The sequence below is a fragment of the Delphinapterus leucas genome, chromosome 5, assembly GCF_059928025.1.
Source record: "Delphinapterus leucas isolate spDelLeu-1000000601 "Yukka" chromosome 5, BTC_Dleu_Yukka2, whole genome shotgun sequence".
Lineage (NCBI taxonomy): Eukaryota > Metazoa > Chordata > Mammalia > Artiodactyla > Monodontidae > Delphinapterus > Delphinapterus leucas.
The window spans coordinates 14,154,514-14,178,612 of record NC_143133.1 but is presented as its reverse complement, the minus strand read 5'-3'; the positions used below and the strand labels follow the sequence as shown (position 1 = coordinate 14,178,612).

At 35.0% G+C, this 24,099-nt stretch overlaps 1 protein-coding gene and 1 non-coding gene across 6 annotated transcripts in view; both read left to right on the top strand.

Annotated features, from left to right (window-relative positions):
* ABHD18 (abhydrolase domain containing 18) overlaps window positions 1-23,547 on the top strand; it is a 33,817-nt gene extending 10,270 nt beyond the window's left edge. Inside the window, exons 4-13 of one of the 5 annotated variants that reach the window (XR_016393196.1) lie at window positions 3,739-3,839; window positions 5,427-5,505; window positions 5,867-5,953; window positions 7,497-7,522; window positions 11,167-11,305; window positions 13,422-13,511; window positions 14,182-14,283; window positions 18,261-18,639; window positions 19,096-20,484; window positions 22,188-23,547. Coding sequence is in view for 4 of the 5 variants with exons in the window: in XM_089911521.1 (XP_089767647.1) it covers window positions 3,739-3,839; window positions 5,427-5,505; window positions 5,867-5,953; window positions 7,497-7,522; window positions 11,167-11,305; window positions 13,422-13,511; window positions 14,182-14,283; window positions 18,261-18,639; window positions 19,096-19,258; window positions 22,188-22,239 (1,218 nt within the window). In the remaining variant the exon portion in view is untranslated. Of the gene's footprint in view, window positions 1-5; window positions 3,840-4,261; window positions 4,460-5,426; window positions 5,506-5,866; window positions 5,954-7,496; window positions 7,523-11,166; window positions 11,306-13,421; window positions 13,512-14,181; window positions 14,284-18,260; window positions 18,640-19,095; window positions 20,485-22,187 lie in introns of those variants that run through there. The other 4 variants (XM_089911521.1, XM_089911523.1, XM_089911522.1 and 1 more) reach the window with 4 other exon arrangements.
* Window positions 11,369-11,505, top strand: LOC115801986 (small nucleolar RNA SNORA42/SNORA80 family). Its single transcript, XR_004022360.1, has one exon. It is a non-coding gene; the product is annotated as a small nucleolar RNA SNORA42/SNORA80 family (small nucleolar RNA).
* Window positions 23,548-24,099: the final 552 nt, after the last annotated feature.

Below are 24,099 nucleotides of genomic sequence, written 5' to 3'. Positions count from 1 at the left end.
ATTCAGATGAAAGAAATGCAATTATAGAAATTCAGGTTTTATATAACTGTGTGGCAAGAGTGGGCTGAATGTTGGAGTATAATAACAATAAACTCTAAAACATGAGTACAATATAGATTTTTCATTTAATATTTTTTAAATGCTATTATGTACCCTAACTGAATGCTTATAGTAACTATATGCATGTTTATATGGGAGCATATATTTAATACTTAACTAAATACAAGAAAATATTTAGGGATGGATCTTTTTGAGCCTCATCTTTTATCTTTAGGCTCAAGAGAGTTAAATTATTCAACATTCAGAAGAATTACAAGTAATACAGGGAAGTACTCTACTGAGAGAATCAGCACATGAGAAGTTACGAGCAAAACAACTGTTAAATAACATCAGGGAAATGTTATGGGATATAGTTAATTGCTGAGAGAAGGGTAAAAAGAAAATGCTATAAAATTAGAGAATATGAGAAAATATATTTGAAATAATTTTGTTTTTAAGCAGCCATGTTTTCCTGTAAAACACTTGTAGGCTTATGTAATTGGATACTTGAAGCGCTGTAGGGGAGGGCCTGCAGCTGGGTAGGCTTCACATCCCTCATGGCCTTCAACCACAGTAACTCTACTTTCGTTGCTTTTATATATTGGATGTCTTTAGCAGATTTCATTTTTCAAAAGACTTTCACTGCTAAAAACAGGATCTTATAAATTGGAAATCCCTCCTCTATACCACATAGCTGTTCCTTTTGTATCTTCTGGACTTAGAACATTTCTCCCTCAAATTTTGCTAAATATTTCCATTTTCTCTGTTTTTTTCCTATTAAAAAATCATAGGCTTGAACAAATTTAAAACATACCAAGTAAAGATCAAAACTCTAATTTATGCCACTTTCCACCTCCTAATTCCATTTTCCTCCCAAGGAGGAATTACTGTTAGGATTTTAGAATGCTTTCTTACAGATAACCTTCTTCTCCCCCACCTTCTCTCTCTTGCTCTCTCACTCTCAGTTTTTAAAGATTGAGATATAATTCAAATACAGAAAAATTACCCTTTTAAAATGTACAATTCAGTGTTGTTGTTTTTTATTATTACATTCCCAAGATGTGCAACTATCACTATCTAATTCCAGAACATTTTTATTGCCCCCAGAAGAAACCCTGTACCCATTAGCTGTCACCTCCCACTTCCCCAGCCTCCCGCCTTCTGATAATTACTCATCTGTTGTCTCTGTGGATTCACCCATTCTGGACATTTCATATAAATGGAATCATCCAACATGTGGCCTTTTGTTTCTGGCTTATTTCATTTAGCAAAATTTTAAGGTTCATCCATGTTGTACCATGTACCACTGCTTCATTCTTTTTTATGGCTAAATAATATCCCATTGTGTATATGTACAACATTTTGTTTATCCATTATTCAGTTGATGGGCATTTGAGTTTCTACTTTTTTTTTTTTGGCTCCATTGGGTCTTAGTTGCGGCACATTGGATCTTCGTTGAGGCATGTGGGATCTTTTGTTGTGGCATGAGGGCTTCTCTCTAGTTGTGGCATGCGGGTTTTCTCTTCTCTAGTTGTGGCACGCAGGCTCCAGGGCGCGTGGGCTCTGTAGTTGTGGCTCCAGAGTGCGTGGGCTCTGTAGTTTGCGGCACCCGGGCTTCTCTCTAGTTGAGGTGTGCAAGCTCAGTAGTTGTGGGCGCGCAGGTTTAGTTGCCCTGCGGCATGTGGGATCTTAGTTCCCTGACCAGGGATCGAATCTACGTCCCCTGCATTGGAAGGCAGAGTCTTTACCACTGGACCGCTAGGGAAGTCCCGAGTTGTTTCTACTTTTTAACTGTTATGAATAATAATGCTATGAATATTCATGTACTAGTGTTCTTGTGGATATATTTTTTTCACTTCCCTTGGGTATATATCTAGGAGTGGAATTGCTCAGTCACATGGTAACTGTATGCTTAAATTTTTAACAAACTGTCAACTGTTTTCCAAAGTGCACCATTTTACTTTTCCACAAGCAGTGTATAATGCTTTCAATTTCTCCCCATTCTTACTAATATTTCTACTTGCCCTAGCCTTCCTAGTGGGTGTGAAGTATATTTTATTGTGATTTTGATATGTCTTTCCCTAATGACTGTGATGTTGAGCATCCTTTGATGTACTTATTGGCCATTTGTATATCTTCTTTTGAGAAATATCTGTGAAACCCTTGCCCATTTTTAATTGGGTTATTCCTCTTTTTAGTGTTGAGTTGTAGCTTGCTTAATTTTAAAATCTGTCTTATATATGGCTCTGAAAGTGTTTTTTTCTTACCAAATTGCCATTTATCCCAACACTATTTGTTGAATTATTATTCCCTTTCACATTAGTTTGTGCTGCCTCCTTTGTCAAATAATTCTTCTAAAATAGATAAAAGAAAACTTTAAAACTGTAGGAGGGGGCTTCCCTGGTGGCGCAGTGGTTGAGAGTCCGCCTACTGATGAAGGGGACGCGGGTTCGTGCCCAGGTCCGCGAAGATCCCACATGCCGCAGAGCCTGCGCGTCCGGAGCCTGTGCTCCGCAACGGGAGAGGCCACAACAGTGAGAGGCCCGCGTACCGCAAAAGAAAAAAAAAAAAAAACTGTAGGAGGCACAAAGATGACTAAAATGTAAACACTTCCTGGATTAAAAATTTCGTATTATACACGTTAGGTCTCCTTACGGTTTTCAAAAAATGCAATGCAATCCTAATTAAAATATTCAGTTTAGAGCCAAGGTCCATAAAAGGATCCTAAAATTATTTTGGGAAGAACTCAAATATATATTTGGGAAGTACAGTCAGATCAGGAATACTTGAAAAGGAAGAGTGGTAAGTAAAAACGATCTCAGTCATATATCAATGGGTATTGTAAGGCACAGTATGATCAGCACAGCCTGACACTGGTTTAGAAATAAATGATATGCTAATGAGACCTGATAAATGATTGAAAATAATTTGTAAAATTATTTTCCAAAAAATAATTTTACAAAAAAATTTATGGAAAGTTACTTCATGATAAAGTAGTATTTTAAGTCATTTGCAAAGAAAGTGTGGATTATTTAATAAATGATGCTGAAACAACTGGTTAGTATTTGTGGTTTTTAAAGAGGTTGATATATTTAGCTTCTAAAAATACAGTTTTTTGTTTCTGGTTTTAATGAAAATATGTGATGCTTTACTGCTAATTTAATTTTGACTATTGGCCTGATAAAGATTTTTTTATTTAAAAAAAATAACTATTTGAGGTGGAAAAAACAACTTAGGTGTTGAATATTAGTAAATGCCTTTGCTACATATGTAACTATCACATTTCTCCTTATTTAATGTGTTGACGTGACTCATTTCATCAATAGGTTACCTGAAAACAAGCCATTCTAACATATATAATGTCAACCCTTATTTGATTGTGGTAAATTATAATTTGTTTGTAAATTGTTTTTATATTTATATTGTTGAATTCTTGTAACAAATATTTTATTTTGTTATTGTATGTCATTGTACAAATAAGGTTTACTTATAGTTTGTTTTCCCGAGTAGACTCAAGTAGAGAACATAGAAGGAAATGAAATGTGTGTAGGAGCCTTTAGAAAGCAGAATGGGGCAAAAGGATACTTAGTAGGCACTAAAAAAAGTTACAATTGAATAGAACTTTTAAACAGAAAACATCTATGATAGACCTAGATACCACTGTCCTTGTGTATGCATCTTGGTTTTGCTTTTTTTTAGATTGAAGAGCAGTCAGACTGTAAGATCCTAGATGGACACTTTGTTTCCCCCATGGCCCACTATGTGCCTGATATCATGCCAGTTGAATCTGTTATTGCAAGGTAAGTATTTTTATTCAGAAAGTGAAAGTAGTAGGTTGTTTACGTTCACTTATACAATTACAATAATATCAATGCCATGTTATTTCAAATTACTTATTATTAATTGCAGTAATTATTTAGCATTTTTCCATTAAATGTGGGGTGGGACGGAGTAAAAATACAGAGCTTTAGTATACATTTGAACTTAAGTTGTTATCAGCTTAATCTTCAAAATTTCAAGAAGCAAGACAGTGCTGGGAATGCTAAATGAAGCAGAGTTGTTAACGTTGGTAGTTTTGATTATGAGACTGAAAATTAAGAGTTAGTTTTCATGAGCACAAAACAGATATAATCATTAAACCATCCTAAATTTTCTTGTCTATGTTCTATTCAACAATTTATTGACAATAGATAAGTAGTGATATTTTCCCTTGCCCAGGCAAAGTAAGCTCAGAATTCAGGCTTATGTTGCCTGAGAACACAACCGCCTAAGGTCAAACCTTGAGCTGACAGAGTGCAGTGTTCTACTGTGATAATAATTCCAAAATGTCAACTGCTAAGGAAATTGAAAGGAGAAGTAAATCAGTTTGGGAAGATAAAAAAGTTCTGAAGATGGATGGTGGTAGTGATTGCATAACAATGTAAGTGTACTTAATGTCACTGAACTGTACACTTTGGTAAAAATGGTAAATTTTATGTTATATGCATTTTACTACAATGATAAAAAAAGAAGTCATATAGGAAAAAACATTAAATGAGAGGACCAAGATACTACGATAAGAAGACGAGAAATAGAGAAGACTATGTTTTTTCTGCTGTGGTTTGCTTTTACCTCCAAACATAAAAGTTTTAATAAATCAAATCCTGTTATACACTCCAAGTTGAAAAAAAGATAACATGAACTATATTATTGATATGAACAGCTTGTACTGCCAAGCATTATTCCTGCAAGGAGAAGTGGAGCTATCTAAAGAATTGTTTTTCTAGGACTTAATCATATATATTGATGTCTTTAAAAATAAGAAAATTTCAAAAAAAATAAATAAGAAAATTTCTTTATTCATATATGAAGTTGTGGTATTGAATAAGGTAAAAATGATTGCAATAGATTCTGTGCTTATATTGTAATTGAATTTTTAATACCGTAACACCAAGCAAATTTACAGTATCTTTGTTGCCAGTTGGGCAAACATTAGTTTAATCAGTCAATTACAGTTTTTTTTCTACCAAAACATATGTTTATGTTTATTACATTCCCATAACCATTATAACAGAATTTTAATGCATTTTAATAAATAAATGATAATGAAAATTCATCAGTGCCTGAAAACTCAGATTTTTTTAAACTACTAAATGATCATGATATTTTAAATACACAATTCTACATTGCTAATATCTATTGAAATAGAATTTATAGATGAATAATCATGCCATAAAGCACCTGTACTTTCATCCAACAGGACATGGAAAACAGCAAGTCAATTACAGTTTGAATGTCAAAATTCTGAATGACCTTTTCTCCCAAATAATTTAATTATGAAACTTTTAAGAATTCAAAGTTTGCATTAAAAGGCTTTTAGTTTCACTGATGTGTTTTATTTTAAATAGGTTCCAATTTATTGTGCCTAAAGAATGGAACAGCAAATATAGACCCGTATGCATTCATCTTGCTGGAACAGGAGATCATGTAAGACTTTATTATAACATCTTAATCCCTAATTTGTTAAGTTACTCTCCTTAACAGATGTGGTTATTATATTTTTTAATTTAATTTAATTTTAATTTTATATTAGACTACAGTTGATTTACAATATTGTGTTAGTTTCAGGTGTACAGCAAAGTGATTCAGTTATACATGTACATATATCCATTCTTTTGTAGATTCTTTTCCCATATAGGTTATTACAGAATATTGAGTAGAGTTCCCGATGCTATACAGCAGGTCCTTGTTGTTTACCTATTTTATATATAGTAGTGTGTATGTGTTAATCCCACACTCCTAATTTATTTATTATATTCTTTAAGTACATCATCTTTTCTTTCCTCAGCATTACTGGAGACGACGAACACTAATGGCTCGTCCTATGATTAAAGAAGCCCGAATGGCTTCTTTGCTGTTAGAAAACCCTTATTATATCCTTTTGTGATACCTAGAAATCTTTTCTCTTATTTATTTATTTATAGATTTAGTCATCAAAAGGAATGATAGTAACCAGCTTTTCTAAACCAGTTAAATTTAGTCAGTTCAGAAAATGCTTAAGAATTAAGCAGCAAGAATGAAAAGAAGTGAAAAATTGTTTCATGCCTTTTTAAAAGGCAATTTAAGGATTTTGCTTCTGTTGTATAATGAAGATAAACCGCTCTTCTGTTTCTTTTGAGATTTATACTGGATTTTAATATTAATAAGTCAAGTGTTTGACTTATTAAGGAAACCCTCATGTTTTAAATACATTTACATTTAAGTATCAGTTGAGGTTTAGAACAGTTCTTAACTTAATTTTCAAGATTATGTCAGACTATTCCCAGAAGAAGAAATGAAACTGATGCGCAGATATAAAGAAATGTTCAGCGTTGCTGGTAATAAGAGAAATGTAAAGTTAAAAGAGCAGTTACAAAAGATTTAAAAAATAAAACACAGTAGTCATAAGGCTATTGTGAAATGGGCACTGTTATTACTGATGACTGTGAAAATCAGTTCAACCCTTTGGGAAAGCATTTTTACTATATGCATCAGAAACCTTTAAAAATCTCACATCCCTTGACATTTTGATTCTGGGAAGTTTATTCTAAGGATAAAATATTAAGAAAAGAGCAAATGATAGAAAAGAGGAAAGATATTTAATAGCTTATAACTTATAATAGTAAAACATTAGAAATAGCTTAAATGTCTAACAATAGAAAAATGGTTAAGTAAATTGTGGTTCATAGCATTGGAATGTTGTACAGTTGGTTGTGTTATGTTTATTACTTTACTACTTGTATGACCTTGAACCTGTTAGTTAACCTTTTAGTGCCTCAACTTTTCCTTGGTAAATGGGAATAATTTCTTAGGTTATTCAGAGTATTAGAATAGTTAATACTGGTAAATAATAAGGATGCAGTAAATTTTAACAGTTATTATTTAAAAAGTTTACAGTAATGAATGAAAAGTATTTATAATGCAAAAAGAGGATATAAAACTCTATGGTATGGCATAGGTATGCAAAACACCTAAAATAGAAAATCCATTATTTTCTATTTAGAAACTGTGCCTAAGGGAAAATTTTGGAAAGAAATACAAAAAATATTAATATGGTTGTCTGTAGATAAAATAGTTTTTCTTCTAACATGATTTTCTGAATTTTCTAGATTTTTTTATAAGTGAAAAAAGAAACCAATAAACTTCATTTTAAAATTAAGTTGGGGATTACACAACCCTGCTGAATTACTAAAAATATTGAATTGTACACTTTAGATGGGTGAATTGTATGGTATGTGATTATGTCTCAATGAAGCTTTTTAAAAAAAGAAAAATAATTAAGTTGAAAAACCTGAGAACTCCTAAACAGCCTATTTGGAAAATAGTTATTTCAGCATTAAATTGTCTTCAAGTTGAACTATTTTGCTTAAGTTAATGTGTTTTGAGACACAGTGTGTTTAATTATTTAAAAACTTTCTCTTTGACCCACATTCTTAAATGGCTGCAGGAAACCCAAGGACCAAATGTAAGTATGTGTTATCTTCATTTTCCAGTCTTTATACTGAATTTTCAGCCATCTTAAAATTTTTGATAGCCTAACCATTTTTTCTGAAAAACAGAATTCTGGGCCCCTTGCATTCTTGTGGTACCTGGATCTTTGCATATAATTATTCTACATGGTTGTATAATAAATAACCATTGACAAAATGAATTTTTGTACACTTTGGCAAGGTTTCATATAGGAGCTAATTATGTATGTCTTTATGTGAATTAAATTTTAAAAAATAGATTATAGGGACTTCCCTGGCAGTTCAGTGGTTAAGACTTTGCCTTCCAATGCAGGGGGTGTGGGTTCCATCCCTGGTCAAGGAGCTAAGATCCCACATGCCTCGCAGCCAAAAACAAAAGAAAACAAAACAAAACATAAAACAGAAGCAATATTGTAACAAATTCAATAAAGACTTAAAAAAATAGATTGTAACTTGGTCACTTTAGTAATAAAATCATATTTTTTATAATTATATAAGAATAGTTCTGGATTCTAAAAATATATATTTAAGTGCTTCTTATAAAGAAATGTACTTATGTAAAATCAGTTTCTAAAACAAAGTTTCAATTGAATTGGTGTGTATTTAAATTAATCAAAACATGTATTATAAAAATGTTCTAACATTATATTCATAAATTATATATTTTGTGAAAATAAGCAACATTTAAGATTTTGGTAATACATGAACCTAGTATTATTTGAATTCTTTTACATTGCTATTTATTTTATTTTTTGTTGTTGTTGCCTTGTTTCTTTTTTTAAGATTTTAATTTTATTTGAGTATAATTGATTTACAACGTTGTGTTAGTTTCTGCTGTACAGCAAAGTGAGTCAGTTATACAAATACATCTATTCACTATTTTTTAGATTCTCTTCTCACATAGGTTATCACAGAATATTGAGTAGAGTTCGCTGTGCTATACAGTAAGTCCTTGTTGGTTATCTATCTTTTTTTCTTAATTTAAATTTATTTATTTTTTTATTTTTGGCTGTGTTGGCTCTTCGTTGCTGCACACGGGCTTTCTCTAGTTATGGCAAGCGGGGGCTGCTCTTCGTTGCAGTACACGGGCTTCTCATTGCGGTGGCTTCTCTTGTTGCGGAGCACGGGCTCTAGGCTCGCGGGCTCTAGAGTGCAGGCTCAGTAGTTGTGGCACACGGGCCTAGTTGCTCCGTGGCATGTGGGATCTTCCCAGACCAGGGCTCAAACCCGTGTCCCCTGCATTGGCAGGTGGATTCTTAACCTCTACGCAACCACAGAAGCCCTGGCAGGCTGATTCTTAACCACTGCACCACCAGGGAAGTCCCGGTTATCTATCTTATATATAATAGTATGTGTATGTTCATCCCAAGCTCCTGATTTATCCCTCCCCCGCCACATTTCCACTTTGGTAACTGTAAGTGTGTTTTTGATATCTGTAGGCCTTTCTGTTTTGTAAATAAGTTTATTTGTATCTTTTTTAAAATTAGATTCCACATATGATTGATACCATATGCTATTTGTCTTTCTCGGTATGACTTACTTCACTTAGTATGATAATCTTGAGGTCCATCCATGTTGCTCCAAATGGCATTATTTCATTTTTATGGCTGAGTAATATTCCATTGTATAGATAGATAGATAGATAGATAGATAGATATACCACATCTTCTTTATCCACTCCTCTGTTGATGGACATTTAGGTTGCTTCCATGTCTTAGCTATTGTAAATAGTGCTGCAGTGAACATTGGGGTGCGTGTATCCTTTCAGATTATGGTTTTCTCTGGATATGCCCAGGAGTGGGATTGCTGGATCATATGGTAGTTCTGTTTTAAGTTTTTTAAGGAACCTCCATACTGTTCTCCATAGAGGTTGTACCAATTTACATTCCCACCAACAGTGTAGGTGGGTTCCCTTTTCTCCACACCCTCTCCAGCATTTATTGTTTGTAGACTTTTTGCTGATGGCCATTCTGACTGGTGCGAGGTGATACCTCACTACAGATTTGATTTGCATTTTTCTAATTATTAGTGATGTTGAACATCTTATCATGTGCTTTTTGGCCATCTGTATGTCTTCTTTGGAGGAATGACTATTTAGATCTTTTGCCCATTTTTTGATTGGGTTGTTTGTTTGTTTTTTTGACACAGAGCTGTAAGAGCTGTTTGTGTATTCTGGAGATTAATCCCTTGTCAGTTGCTTTGTTTGCAAATATTATCTCCCATTCTGTGGGTTGTCTTTTTGTTTTGTTTATGGTTTCCTTTGCTGTGGAAAAGCTTTTGAGTTTAATTAGGTCCCATTTGTTTATTTTTGTTTTTATTTCCATTACTCTAGGAGATGATAGAAAAAGATATTGCTGTGATTTATGTCAGAGTGTTCTGCCTATGTTTTCCTCCAAGAGTTTTATAGTACCTGGTCTTACATTTAGGTCTTTAATCCATTTTGAGTTTATTTTTGTGTATGGTGTTAGAGAATGTTCTAATTTCATTCTTTTACATGTAGCTGTCCAGTTTTTCCAGTACCACTTATTGAAGAGACTGTCTTTTCTCCATTGTATATTCTTGCCTCCCTTGTCATAGATTAAATGACCATAGGTGCATGAGTTTATTTCTGGACTTTCTATCCTATTCCATTGATCTATATTTCTGTTTTTGTGCCAGTACCATACTGTTTTGATTACTGTAGCTTTGTAGTATAGCTACAGTATACTACAGGAATCAGCTGGAGTCTGCTTCCTCCAGCTCCATTTTTCTTTCTCAAGATTGCTTTAGCTATTTGGGGTCTTTTGTGTTTCCATATAAATTAAAAAAAATTTTGCTCTAGTTCTGTGAAAAATGCCTAGTATTAGGTGAATTATTTTACTCTGCTTTAAAAAAATGTGCTTTATGTTCTATTGTAATTATTTTTTTCTTAGAAGGGACAACTATAAATTTTCCTTATATCAATCATGGTAATTTAATGAAAAATTGACAGTATAGAAATATTATTTTCTCATACATATTTTAAGTTTTAAGTTATATCAAGTAAATAAGACATTCTTTTCTGGACTTCAAAATAGTTTGGTAGTTGAAACTCAAGGAAAATTATATGTTGTAGAGCAGATACAGCTTTTTTTTTTTTTAATTTATTTTTCCTGCGTTGGGTCTTCCTTGCTGTACGCAGGCTTTCTCTAGTTGCAGCGAGAGGGGGCTACTCTTCGTTGTGGTGTGTGGGCTTCTCATTGCGGTGGCTTCTCTTGTGGAGCACAGGCTCTAGGCACGCAGGCTTCAGTAGTTGTGGCTCACGGGCTCTAGAGCGCAGGCTCAGTAGTTGTGGCGCATGGGTTTAGTTGCTCCGCAGCATGTGGGATCTTCCTGCATCAGGGCTCGAACCCATGTCCCCTGCATTGGCAGGCAGATTCTTAACCACTGTACCACCAGAGAAGTCCCTAGATACAGCTTTTTTAAAAAATAAGTTTTGGGTGATTAATATGCAGAACAATGTTAGCAGCATTCCAATTCCATCCATTTATTCCATTGTTTTACTTAGCTATCTGGTCCTTTAAAGGAAAAACATGTATTCTGGCTGCCTGTTGTAAATTTGCATATATTATAATGTAAATACATAAAATAAATAATTTTCTCTTTTGTTTTGTGAGGCTAGAAGGTCCAGCTTAAAAAACGTGTCTGATCTTTTTGTGATGGGAGGAGCTCTTGTTTTAGAATCTGCAGCTCTCTTGCACTGGCTAGAGAGGGAGGGTTATGGACCTCTAGGAATGACCGGAATATCCATGGGAGGACACGTAAGCATTTTCATTTTAACTGATATTTAATTGTGGTTATGTTAATAAAATCTAGGGAATCAAGCAAGGTAATGGATTTATGGCACATCCTCCTCTGTGGGAGTCTCATAGTGTACGCATGCCAGAGAAAATTGCAGCCTTGAACCATTGCCCAGTCTCCTTACCTGTGGGTTGTGAGCACTGAAAGGGGTTGTACAGTGCGGGAGGTGGGGGGAAGACCTAGGGAATCTATTTATTTAAAAATTCACTTTAGGTATAGAATTAATTTTAGTTTTGGCGAAAGCAGAAACAGATTCTAAATTTTCATTCCAATTATGAAGTAACGATATTTTTTGTATGATTCATGTAGACACTGATTATACTACTTACTCCACAGCTATATCTCAGGTGTTAGATTTAATATTTTATTAAAAGTTGATTATAAACTTAACTTCAAGTGTCAACTATAAATGCCTTATTTTGCTGTTAAATTGGTGAAGACAGCTAATTTGGAAAACACTTTTCCTTTATCTCTTCTCTCCATCAACCTGTTTTACCTTTGCTTTCTAGAGTGTACTAAAACGGCCCCTAATTGGTTTCTCTGTCTAGTCTTTGCACTCCTTAACCTTATTCTTAAGGCTTTTTCTCCACACTGTTAACTAGAGTGGTCTTCCTAAATCTGATCTCTGCTCTCTCCTGCTTAAAACCTTCCACAGGTTTTGCTATTGAACTGGACACTAGCAATGCCAGGTGCTGGCACCCATCTAGTGCCCCCTCATTCCCTTTCACCTGGCCGAATAAGAGCTTGTCCTTCCGCTTCCAGATTAGAGTTTACTTCCTGTGAGAAACTCTTCCAGATTCCCAGCCTTATCCCAGACTACACTTCGTTTCTCAATAACACGTACTTATTTCATTTTACTGTGATTACTTGTCTAGCAGTCTGTTTTCTCTATAAAGCAATTGATTCAGTGAGGGCCAGGAACATGCTCTGGTTCAGTTTCTGGACATATTAGTCATACAGTACATTAAAATATATATATTGTGTAAGTCATTTGAATTATAAAATTAAGTGTAAAACCTTACTCAAATTCAAAACAACTACCAAAGAGTGAAACTAATAAAATTAGCTTCAAAAACTCAAATTCAAAACAACTAAAGACAGTGAAACTGAAGAGTGGGAAAGGATTTCTCTTCCTAACTAGTAGTGTTTCCATTGTTATGACCTAGGTCGGGGTGTTATAACCGTCAGCTGGACTACTACCTATAAACTGGTTTCCCTACCTCAAATCTCACCCTCTCTAATCAATGTTATAAAATACTATTTAGCTTCATTGAATCACTTGACAATAACACTCCTTTGCTCAGGTCTCTTTATTAATTCCCCATTATCTACAGAACAAAGCGACCTCTAATCTGATCCTGATCGATCTTTCTAGCCCTACCTATCTCCCCTACCCCCCATTGGTCACATGTGCCCTACTGACCAGCGTAACTGAAGTATATTGGCTTGTTTCCCTACCAGACCCTGTGTTTCTCACCATTTTGCCTTTGATTATACTGTCTCCTTTATATGGAAGACCACACCCCATCTTTCATTTCACCTAAAAGACTCAACCATTTCATGAAGCCTTCTCTGATTCCTCTAGCCAAAAATAACATTTCCCTTCTCTAAACATATTACATCATTTTATATCAGTTATAATCTGCTTTGTAGTTCACCAAATTCTTGACATCTTTCAGTCAACCTCGAAAACCTGAGATTTTATGGTTGAGATTTTGCTCTATCTGAGCAGGTCACTTACATAATGAGTGTGCTTAGCCTGCTGCCCAGCATCTACATCCCAGCATGTTTGCTCTATATTTATCAGTAGAAAGTAGCTTTCTGTGATGGGTCTTAAGGTACTTAAAATTTCCTAATACATTTTATTGCTTTTTTAGGGGGCAGTTATATGTCATTGTTGAGTTTTATGGTTTGGGGAATTTGGAGAGTTTGCTAGACATTCTCATGAGTGTTTAAGAGACTTTGTGTTCATGTCTTATCTCATCAGCTACTATACAAAGTACTTCTTAATATTAAATATTTTTCATTTTGGTGAATGTAAACTTTAAACTGAATCTCTCTGTTATCATGTTACAGATGGCTTCCTTAGCAGTATCCAGCTGGCCTAAGCCCATGCCACTGATTCCATGTCTGTCTTGGTCCACAGCATCTGGGGTCTTCACTACGGTAATTTAATTGCAATTAATGTGTAGATAATTATATATAATTAACGGTAATTGTTTGCAGAGTTCCAAAATCACCCCCAGGCTTGGTGATTCACTGGAAGGACTCGCAGGACTCAGTATATAGCTGTACTCACAACTAAAACTTATTGCAGCAAAATGATACACTACAAAATCAATCAAGGGAAAAGGCACACAAGGCAAAGTCCAGAGGAAACCTGGCATAAACTTCCAGTGGAGTCTCTCACGTATTTAATTCCCTCAGCAATGAGTTATGACAATATGTGTAAGGTGTTGTCCATCAGTGAAGCTCATTTGAGCCTAGGAGTCCAGGGTTTATATCAGGGGTCAGTCACTTAGGCACCCTCTGCCTAGCATGTACTAAATTCCAGAAGGAAATCAGGTGTTCAGTAGAAACTACATTGTCTGTATAAGCAGTTTAGGCACAGTGACCCACTTTATCATTTTGGAAGTTTTATATCAGGGTAAAGAACTGTTTACTAGTCAAGTTACCAGACTCTAGGCAAGGGCCAACCTCACAAGCAGGCTTGTTTAAAGATAGGAAATCTCAAGTCTGCTTTGTTAATTTTTTTCTGCACAGTAATAATAATAAAAACTATTGGACAACATGCTTTATACGTGTGATTTGATCTTAATTTAGTTTGTTATTTCAGGGCGTGCTAAGTAAATCGATTAATTGGAGGGAGCTAGAAAAGCAGTATTATACACAGACAGTTTATGAAGAAGAAATTATTCACATGCTTGAATATTGTGGAGTAAGTATTTTTAACTTCTGCAGAACATTGTGGGGGAAATGTTGATCATGTTTAATGATTCAGATTTTTAAAAAGAATTGCAGTTTTGTTTTGTTTTTTTAACATATATAACTTTTTTTTGTGTGACCACTCCACGTGACTTGTGAGATTTTAGTTCCCCAGCCAGGGATTGAACCCAGCCCTCAGCAATGAGAGCACGGAGTCCTAACCACTGGACTGCCAGGGAATTCCCTGAATTGCAGATTTTTAAAAAGCAGTACTATTTTTTACTTAATAAAATCCTTCATTTAAAAATAAAATATAGAAAATCATGCAAAGCAAGTGCATAGCTTACTACATTTATTAAATGGCTAACACATTTGAATAGAACTTGACCACCCGGCTCAGAACTTAGCACCCAACCCACAAACCACTTTCATGCGTCCTAATCAGAAGACCTTTCTCCCCCTACTATTTAGTTATCATTATCCTGATTTTTATAGTGATTACTTCCTTCTGTCAAATATGCATCCCTGGACACTTCAGTTCTTTTATTTTATGGGTCTTTTAAGTGTCTTTTAATCCATAAGTTCCCTTTCATCCTTTTCTTTTCCTTATAATTTATCTATTGAAGAACTTGGGCTATTTACCTGTAGAGTTTCTCACAGTCTAGATTTTTGTTTGCATTCTCATGGTACACTTTAGCATTTTTGCCTGCAAATTGGCAACTAGGTCTAGAGGCTTGATTAAACTCAGTTTATCATTCTTTAGTAAGAGTATAGGAAGCAGATAATGTCTGGCTGCTCATTTTGTGGTGTAAGCAGCCGTTGATGCTTAATGTCTGTGTCTATTATATTGAGTGTTGCAAAAGGCTGATACTCTAATTCTGTACTCTTTTTTTCATTTATTAATTGGAATACTTTGATTTTAAAAAAAGCCACTTCCCTTATCAATTATTTGGTTACCTCATAGTTCATTACATATACCTTAATTTACCAATTATCAGGGAAATGAGTTGGTTCTCTATTATTCTCCTAAGGTGACCAATTCTTTTCAGAAATGTTTTTTTCTTTTCATGAATTTTAAAATTTTGCACATTCAGTTTAAAAGTTACAGAGAACCTCAAGAAACCTCAGGGAAAAATACTCTTTCTACTATCAACGAGGACTTTTTATTTGTAATTCCATCAAAATAAAACTCACTCTTGTAGGGGACTTCTCTGGCAGTCCAGAGGTTAGGACTCTGCACGCCCACTGCAGGCGCACGGGTTTGACCCCTGGTCTGGAAGAAGATCCAGCCTGCAGTGCAGCTTGGTCGGGGAAGGGGGAGAGGGAGGAGGCGGTGGGGGGGGGCACGGGGGGCGGTGGGGGGAGGGGAAGGGGGAAGGGGGAGGGGGGAAGGGAGGCGGGGGGGAGGGGGGCTCACTCTTGTAAAATAGGTCTATTTTGCGGAGCCTCAAAGGGCAGTTAATTACTTGCCTAAGAACTTTATTACAAAATAGCTCTCCCTGTTAGCTAGTTCCTGTGTCCCACTATACATATAATCAGAAAGATACTTATATTTGAGAGCTTATGAGAAAACCTAACATGCATTTTTTAAGGGAGGTTCATAAATTTTGGCTGTCTGAAATGACAGTGTATTCTTCTCCAGCCCTTTCTCTCTGTGACTCTTGGTGATTGTATACAAGAGTGCTTTTGTCTTAGTTAGAACTAGTTCACAGTTATGAATATTCAAGAAATATCAAGCCAGCTTCCTTTTTTTTATTTTAAAAACTGTGTTTTCCCAATCAAAAGAAATTAAATTTGTTGATGTACTGCTCTGAATAATTCTAGGATGCTTTGATCTTCCATTTCCTGATGTTACTAAACTTCCTTTCCTTCCTTTTTATATTTCTGTGATCTGGATAGCTTTAGTGATTTGTTCTGCTAACCAGGTTGTTGTGGTTTGTTTGTTTTCCCTTGCCTTCAACCCATTTTTCGTTCTTTTATTTTTTAAATAGGTTGTATGGTCATATAGTTCAAGCATCAAAAAGCATAAAAAGAAATATAGTAAAACGATTCCCACCCTTGTTCCCAGTTTGCCTAGGTCCTATCTCTGTCAACAAATAACCCACTATATTATTTAGTATTTCAAGGAATTTTTCAAACTGAAAGAAATCTCAACTTTTCTCTCTTCCCTTTTCTTATGGACAATACACAAATGTTTCCTTTTTCTTTTTCACTGCTGCATAACAGCCTATTATATGGACGGATGTACCATGATTTATTAACCAGTATCCTGTTGATGGGCATTTATGTTGCTTCTCATCCTTCACTATTAACAAACAGTTCTGCAATGAGTAACATTGTACATGCATCAGTTCACAAGTGCAAATTCCTAGAAATGTTGTTGCTGAGTAGAAGGGTATAAGCAGTTGTAATCTTAGATTTTGTCTAATTCTAGTTGTGTGAATTTACACTACCGGCAGGAACATGTGTGTCTGTTTCCCCATAAGTTCACAAATTCAGTGTGTTATCAGACTTACATGGTTTTTTGGTCAACCAGACAGGGAAATTTGGTATAGTTTTTATTTAATTTACTTAAGTAGGGACTTCCCTGGCGGTGCCGTCCAGTAGTTAGGACTCCACGCTTCTACTGCAGGGGGCATGGCTTCAATCCCTGGTCATGGAACTAAGATCCTGCATCCCTCAGCAAAAAAAAATTTACTTAAGGATAAGTGAAATTGAACATGTTTATAAGTTTTTTGTTTTTAATTTATTTATTTATTATTTTTGGCTGCATTGGGTCTTCGTTGCTGTGTGCGGGCTTTCTCTAGTTGCGGCGAGTGGGGGCTACTGTTTGCTGTGGTGCACGGGCTTCTCATTGCAGTGGCTTCTCTTTTGGGGAGCTTGGGCTCTAGGCGCACGGGCTTCAGTAGTTGTAGCACACGGGCTCAGTAGTTGTGGCTCTTGGTCTCTAGAGCACAGGCTCAGTAGTTGTGGTGGCGCACGGGCTTAGTTGCTCTGCGGCATGTGGAGTCCTCCCAGACCAGGGCTCGAACCCGTGTCCCCTGCATTGGCAGGTGGATTCTTAACCACTGCACCACCAGGGATGTCCAACCTTGATAATTTTTAATTTTTCTTAGTTCAGCCTGAGAAAGGGATTTGGGGTGGCTGGTGTATTACTGCCAGGATGCACTCATAAGAATTTTAGAAGTTCTAAGGTTAAAGCAAATCATGGATTTCAAAACTTTGGCAATAAAAAACATGACACAGGCGGGAATTCCCTGGAGGTCCAGTGGTTAGGACTCCGTGCTTCCACTGCTGGGGACCCAGGTTCAATCCCTGGTCAGGGAATTGAGATCCTGCAAGCCGCAAGGTGCAGCCAAAACAAAACAAAACACATGTCACAGGCTAAATGATAGTCTTTACTATTTAGTAAGAAACATTCAGCAATAAAGTATCATTTATCTTCATCCTCAGTTAAATTTTGACATCTCTTTTCTCTTTTTGTTTTTATTATGGTAAAATATACACAATATAAAATTTACCATTTTAACCATTTTTAAGTGTACGGTTCAGTAGTATTAAGTACATTTACATTGTTGTGCAACCATCACCACCATCCATCTCCAGAACTTTTTCATCTTCCTAAACTGAAACTCTGTACCCATGAAACAAAACTCTATTCACCCCTCTTCCCATCCCCTGGCAACTACCATTCTACTTTCTATCTGTATGAATTTGAGTACTCTAGGTACCTCATAAAAATGGAATCATACAATATTGTCCTTTTGTGTCTGGCTTATTCATTTTGCATAATGTCTTCAAAGTTCATCCATGTTGTAGCATGTGTCAGAATTTCATTCCCTTTTAAGACTGAATAATAATCTATTGTATGTATATACTACATTTTGTTTATCCACTGATGGATGTTTGTGTTTTCTCTGTTTTAACAAGGTTGTTAAATAAAATCCTATTTTATATTAAATGACATTTTCTTTTCTTTCATATAATCAGGCAGATTCTTTCAAAATGGGACAAGAGTTCCTGAAACACTTCCCTAGCAGTGCAGACAAGCTAACTAACCTTAACCTGGTTTCTAGAACTTTAAATTTAGATATGGCGGACCAAGTTGTGTCCCAAAAAGCTGCTGAGTGCCATAAATCTAGTAAAACATCTATCAGTGCCACATCAGAAGGACTCTTGTTGCAAGATACCTCTAGGATGGGGTGCTTCAATCAAACACTTTCAACCAACAAAAGTAGTTATACGCGCTGTAATCCTCAGTCATACCACCTACTCAGTAAAGAACAAAGAAGAAACACTCTTCAGAAAGAATCTTTAATATTTATGAAAGGAGTTATGGATGAATGTACTCATGTAGCAAATTTCTCAGGTATTAATTTTTATATGAAATTGAGAATATTTGCTGATGATATGTGATAATCATGCTGATGATATGTAAAATAGGTGAAATATTTTTAAGGATGCTTTACAAGATAATTTCATATTTTCAAGAATATATTTATTGTTGGCTCCACATTGTGTTTTCTAAGATAAGTTGGTTATGTAAATGTATCATATTTAAATTTTATCCATGAAAATCTAAGACCATTTTATTAGTTCTTTAAAAACATTGGGTTTTGTATCTTCTTTAGAATATTCATCTCAATTTTGTATTAGATAATAATAATCAGAAGTTTAATAATCAGAAGTTTTAGTTCGGCAAATGTTTTACTTACTGCACTGTATGGTGTATTTTATTTTCCAGTATGATTACTAGTATTTATATAAAATTCTTAGAGCTTCTTAAAAGTATATATGTTGCATCTTAAAAAAATCCTGTACCTAGTTCCAGTTGACCCAAGCCTCATCATAGTGGTTCAAGCCAAAGAAGATGCCTATATTCCACGAACAGGAGTTCGAAGTCTACAAGAAATTTGGCCTGGTTGTGAAATCCGATATCTAGAAGGGGGTCATATTAGTGCTTATCTTTTTAAACAAGGACTCTTCAGGTAAGATGATTGGTCTAACAGGTGTCTATTTATTTGTTGTTTGTTTTGGGGACTTTTTTGGCTCAACAAATATAAAGATTGGGTATTTTTATTATACATTTTAGCCCTCTTATTTCCTTCCTGCCTCTCACAATTCTCACACTGTGATACTCTTTCCTATCTTGTCTTTTTATTTTCTTTTCCTTCTAGAGAACTAGGAAATAGCATATGATAGGCATGCTTTGTTGTGTGGTTTTACCCTCTTGAAATATTAATAGCCAGGTGTTTTAGGGTGTAGGGAGGAACATTAGCGTTTGCAAAACTCGCTTTAGCTCATCATGAACTTTTCACTCCACTGTGATGTTCTTCTCTCAGAATGACCTGAGTATCTGTGGAATAATCTAGCAATGTTTTTCAGTAGCAGGTGAATATTGAACCCTAAAAGAAAAGTGAAATACTGGTTTTATTTTTAATAACCTTGTATGACTCTGGTATTTGATAAAATTTATAAAGACTTTTTGCTATTATTCTAGTTTTTTGATAAAAAAACTGTTTTATTTCTACTTCTATTCAGATTTGATTGTAAAAGGTATCATTGGAATATTTATCATTAATGGTTAAATTAGTTCACACGAAGTGCTTAGACCAGTGCCCTGTGCAGTGTTCCAAAACTGCCAGCTGGATAGTGGTATAATAGAAGAATGCGCGTGCTGTGTGTTTGACATGTTTTAGTTCTTTTTAACCTAAGGAATAATTCTTTGTATGTTGTTGCTTATGTAGTTCAGTTTATAGATATCACCTTTTTGAGGTACAGTCTAATTCTCCAAGTCTGTAATGTCCTCAAGAATATAGTAACCCTTTCTTTTTATAGTATGATCTTTTAAAAAATACTCATGTATCAAGCATTTGAGTCCCTGTTACTTGGTGAGTGAGCAGACTACTTATCCAGTACTCAAGTGACCCTCTGGCACAGCAAAACTAAGACAAAAACAAACGAAAATTGTGAGTACTTAGTGTTGCTAGGGTTGCTCAAGAGTCTAAAGTTCTGTTATACATGTGAATGCAGGGAGCGCACATGCTTGTTTTAGTAAATCGTTGTCAAATTTCTTTTACTCTTTTATGTATCTACGTGGGAGTGTGGCTGAGAGGCATTAGGAAGAATAGAAGTCAGCAGTAAAAACTCATAAGTGCTAATCTGAAGGCTTCATTTGAGAAAGAGATAAATGTTAGCTATCAACATGTGCCAGGTACTAGAGCAATTGCTTCATATGTTATTTTTAATATCACCTTTACACAGAAACACAGGAAACAAAAAGGATTAAATAACATGCTCTGGTGGAGTAACTGCTAAGCCATTTGGCCTCTCCTACTCCCCACTAGTTACTTCAAAACCTAACAAAATTTAGGGCTTCCCTGGTGGCGCAGTGGTTGAGAGTCTGCCTGCCGATGTAGGGGACGTGGGTTCATGCCCCAGTCCGGGAAGATCCCACGTGCTACAGAGCGGCTGGGCCTGTGAGCCATGGCCGCTGAGCCTGCGTGTCCAGAGCCTGTGCTCCACAACGGGAGAGGCCACAACAGTGAGAGGTCCGCGTACCGCAAAAAAAAAAAAAAAAAAAATGACATTGGAGTAGTAGAATTTTACAAATTCAGTCTTTTCATTCCCCAGATTTAAAAATAAAACAAGCCAATCCTTTATGTGCTCCAATAATTTGGGTTAAGTTATTTAGAACTGATTGATAATACAAATGAATAAGAGACTATTCAAATAATTTAAAATGCATATGTATATCTTCACTAACGCTCCTCATACCATGTACACAAGCCCAGATTGCAACCTTAGACCTCATTTTATAGATTTTTTGAGCGAAATACACACAAACATTATACAAAGCTTTGTCTTTCCAACAAATTGGAAATCACAGTCTGTAGCAGGTGCCAGTTTTAAAGTTAATATCTTTTTAAGGATGTGGGGAAATGCTTAGTCAAACAAGTATAACACAGGATTAATATGATCTCAGTTATCATTTAAACTGGGTGAAAATACAGACATAAGCATTTTTTAAAAAAAGCTTGTAGGAAAAGATTAAATGTAGATATCTTAGAGTGATGGGATTATGACTTTTTTCCCTTTTTCTGAATTTTCTACAATGAAAATGTATTTGACAATAGGAAAAAAAAATAAGCCTTAAAAATAATATCTTATGAACCTGGGCCAGATCAGTTTGACTCTTCCTTTCCAGTTAAAATACTACAATACCTAGTGGAGTTAATGTAGGAAACTAAGGCTTTTTTATTTTTTATTTTTATTTTTTTTTGCGGTACGCGGGCCTCTCACTGTTATGGCCTCTTCCTTGTGGAGCACAGGCTCTGGACGCGCAGGCTCAGCGGCCATGGCTCACGGGCCCAGCCGCTCCGCGGCATGTGGGATCCTCCCGGACCGGGGCACGAACCCGTGTTCCCTGCATCGGCAGGCGGACTCTCAACCATTGCGCCACCAGGGAAGCCCCGGAAACTAAGGCTTTTAAGTTCAGTTGCTATATCATAACCTATGCAGTAGATTGAATATTACATTTGAAAAGTTCTATAGCCAGTTAATTTTCAACAAGTAACAGAATAAAAAGAAACCAGTTCCTTTTCATTTTATCATTTCATATTTTATACATAAATGTATACATATATAAATTTAAAGGCACAAAAAAGTGCTTCATGGGAAAAGATGGCATTTATGAACCATCGGTTGGAAGTACATTTGAAGTTTTCCAGTGCTGGTGAAGTTACATGGATCCAAACACTCAGCCTCACGTACCTGCCTCTTCCACAGCTATTGATATTTGGAGAGGAGGTCAGCTTGCAAGACACAGGTTATTTGGAAATAACTTATAGTAAAGACACTGTCTGTCCCCCTTTTTTTGCTAATTACTTGTAGTTTTTCTTTCATATTTAATTTTAGGCGCGCCATCTATGACGCATTTGAACGCTTCCTCCGTAAATACGCTAACTAATGGGATCACGTATGTAACCAGTGCAGCCATCATGTTTCTTATGGAAGGAGTTTGATCCTTTGATGATGTGAAGAACAAGCAGACAGCACTATATATCTAATTGCTGTCAATTTAGTCTGGAATTCAGTGTTACAGATCAGTCAACTATAATCTTTAAATACATTTGAATAATTGTAAACCAATATTTGGATGAAATAATGCTGAACTATTTTGTACTATTTGTGGGAATCCCATAAAATCAATATCTAGTCTGTTGTTACTATTTATGTAAACTTTACATTTTAAATTATGAATAATTTATTAATTTAAAATAAATTTATTCATAGAAACCCTATTGGTTTTTAAAGAACTGCTAAGTCAAACTTAGTTTGTAATATGTCACCCTATATTGTATATATGACCTTACATGACATTTCTATTATTGATTTGATTCGAGAAACATGTTTTTTCTTTTACGGATCCACAGTGAATTTATAATCTTATTTTCAACTTTAATTTTCTGCCATGGATACTTATCATGTGTAAAATCAGTTTTAACTTTGAATACTAAAAAATCCTTTTTGCTCTCTACTTAAGTACTTTTAATAATTAAATTGAATGTGAGAATGCAGATAAGATGCATAAGACTTGGCTAAACTTTAAAACTTTGCCAAATATTAGGTTAGAAAAAAATGCCAAACATTTTTCCCCTACTTGAAAAGATTCAATTCATGAACACTGAAATAATGAAAGACCTATTGCGTTAATTAATAACTGTTTGTTAACATTTTCTTGTATACATACTCTGAATTTGCTAAACATCTAACTTTAGGCCAAGTACTTAACAGCTTTGGTTTTTTAATTTCAGAAATTAATGGCCACATATGAAATTGATCTGTCCGTATAAACTTTATTTTACGGAAAAGATATAATAACTAGTACTTTTGAAAAATATTATATGGCTACACTTGGTGCTTTCTTTTTATTTTATTTTACTTTTAAACTTTTTTGGCTGCACCACACGGCCTGTGGGATCTTAGTTCCCCAACCAGGGATTGAACCCGGGCCCTCAGCGAGAGTGCAGAGTCCTAACCACTGGACCGCCAGGGAATTCCTGGTGCTTTCTTTTTATGTTAAACTTCTCAAGCCAAGAACGAAAATGTTTTTAAAAGTAGAAAATATTTGGGGTTTAGAAAAAATATATTTGAGTTTTAGTTTTTTGAAATATGTGTTGTCTGTGGGTTATTTTAAAATATGTATTCCTAGTCTAGTAAGGATATTTGAATTATAAGATGCCTTTGTAGCTTTTTAAAGGAGATTTTATTTGGCCCTCTAATGCCTCCATCACCTTAATTTTTAAAAACTATTTTTAAATGATTAATGTGAAGTCACTGATGGCATACAGTGTTGTAAATTCTGTAAAAGTACTTTGACATAACAAACAAACATAGTTACAGCCATTTGAGCTATAGCAATTTTACATGTTCAGATTTGAACCTTTACATTTCACTAAAAGTGTGAAATCTACTAAAGTTCTCCAACAAAATACCCTTTAAAGATAAAGTAAACCTTGTTGTTAACTGAATTACAAGTATTTTCTTATGTACTTAGTGAGGTGATTGCTTTCTGAGCAATGGCTTTAGTGAAACCAGTACTTTATTTTTCACATAAATATTTCCTACTAAGCAATAATGTACTATGGTATGTAACTTTCTATTGGTAAAAGAATGAAATTTCATTTCAGTTTAATTAATTCTTAGGCATAACTAATTTCTCCCAAATAAATGTGAAAGAGGTGTTTTTAACATTTCTTCTCTTATCCAGATGTTCTAAGAATATATGCACACAACTACCTAAAGAAGTGCTGTCTGCCATTTTGAA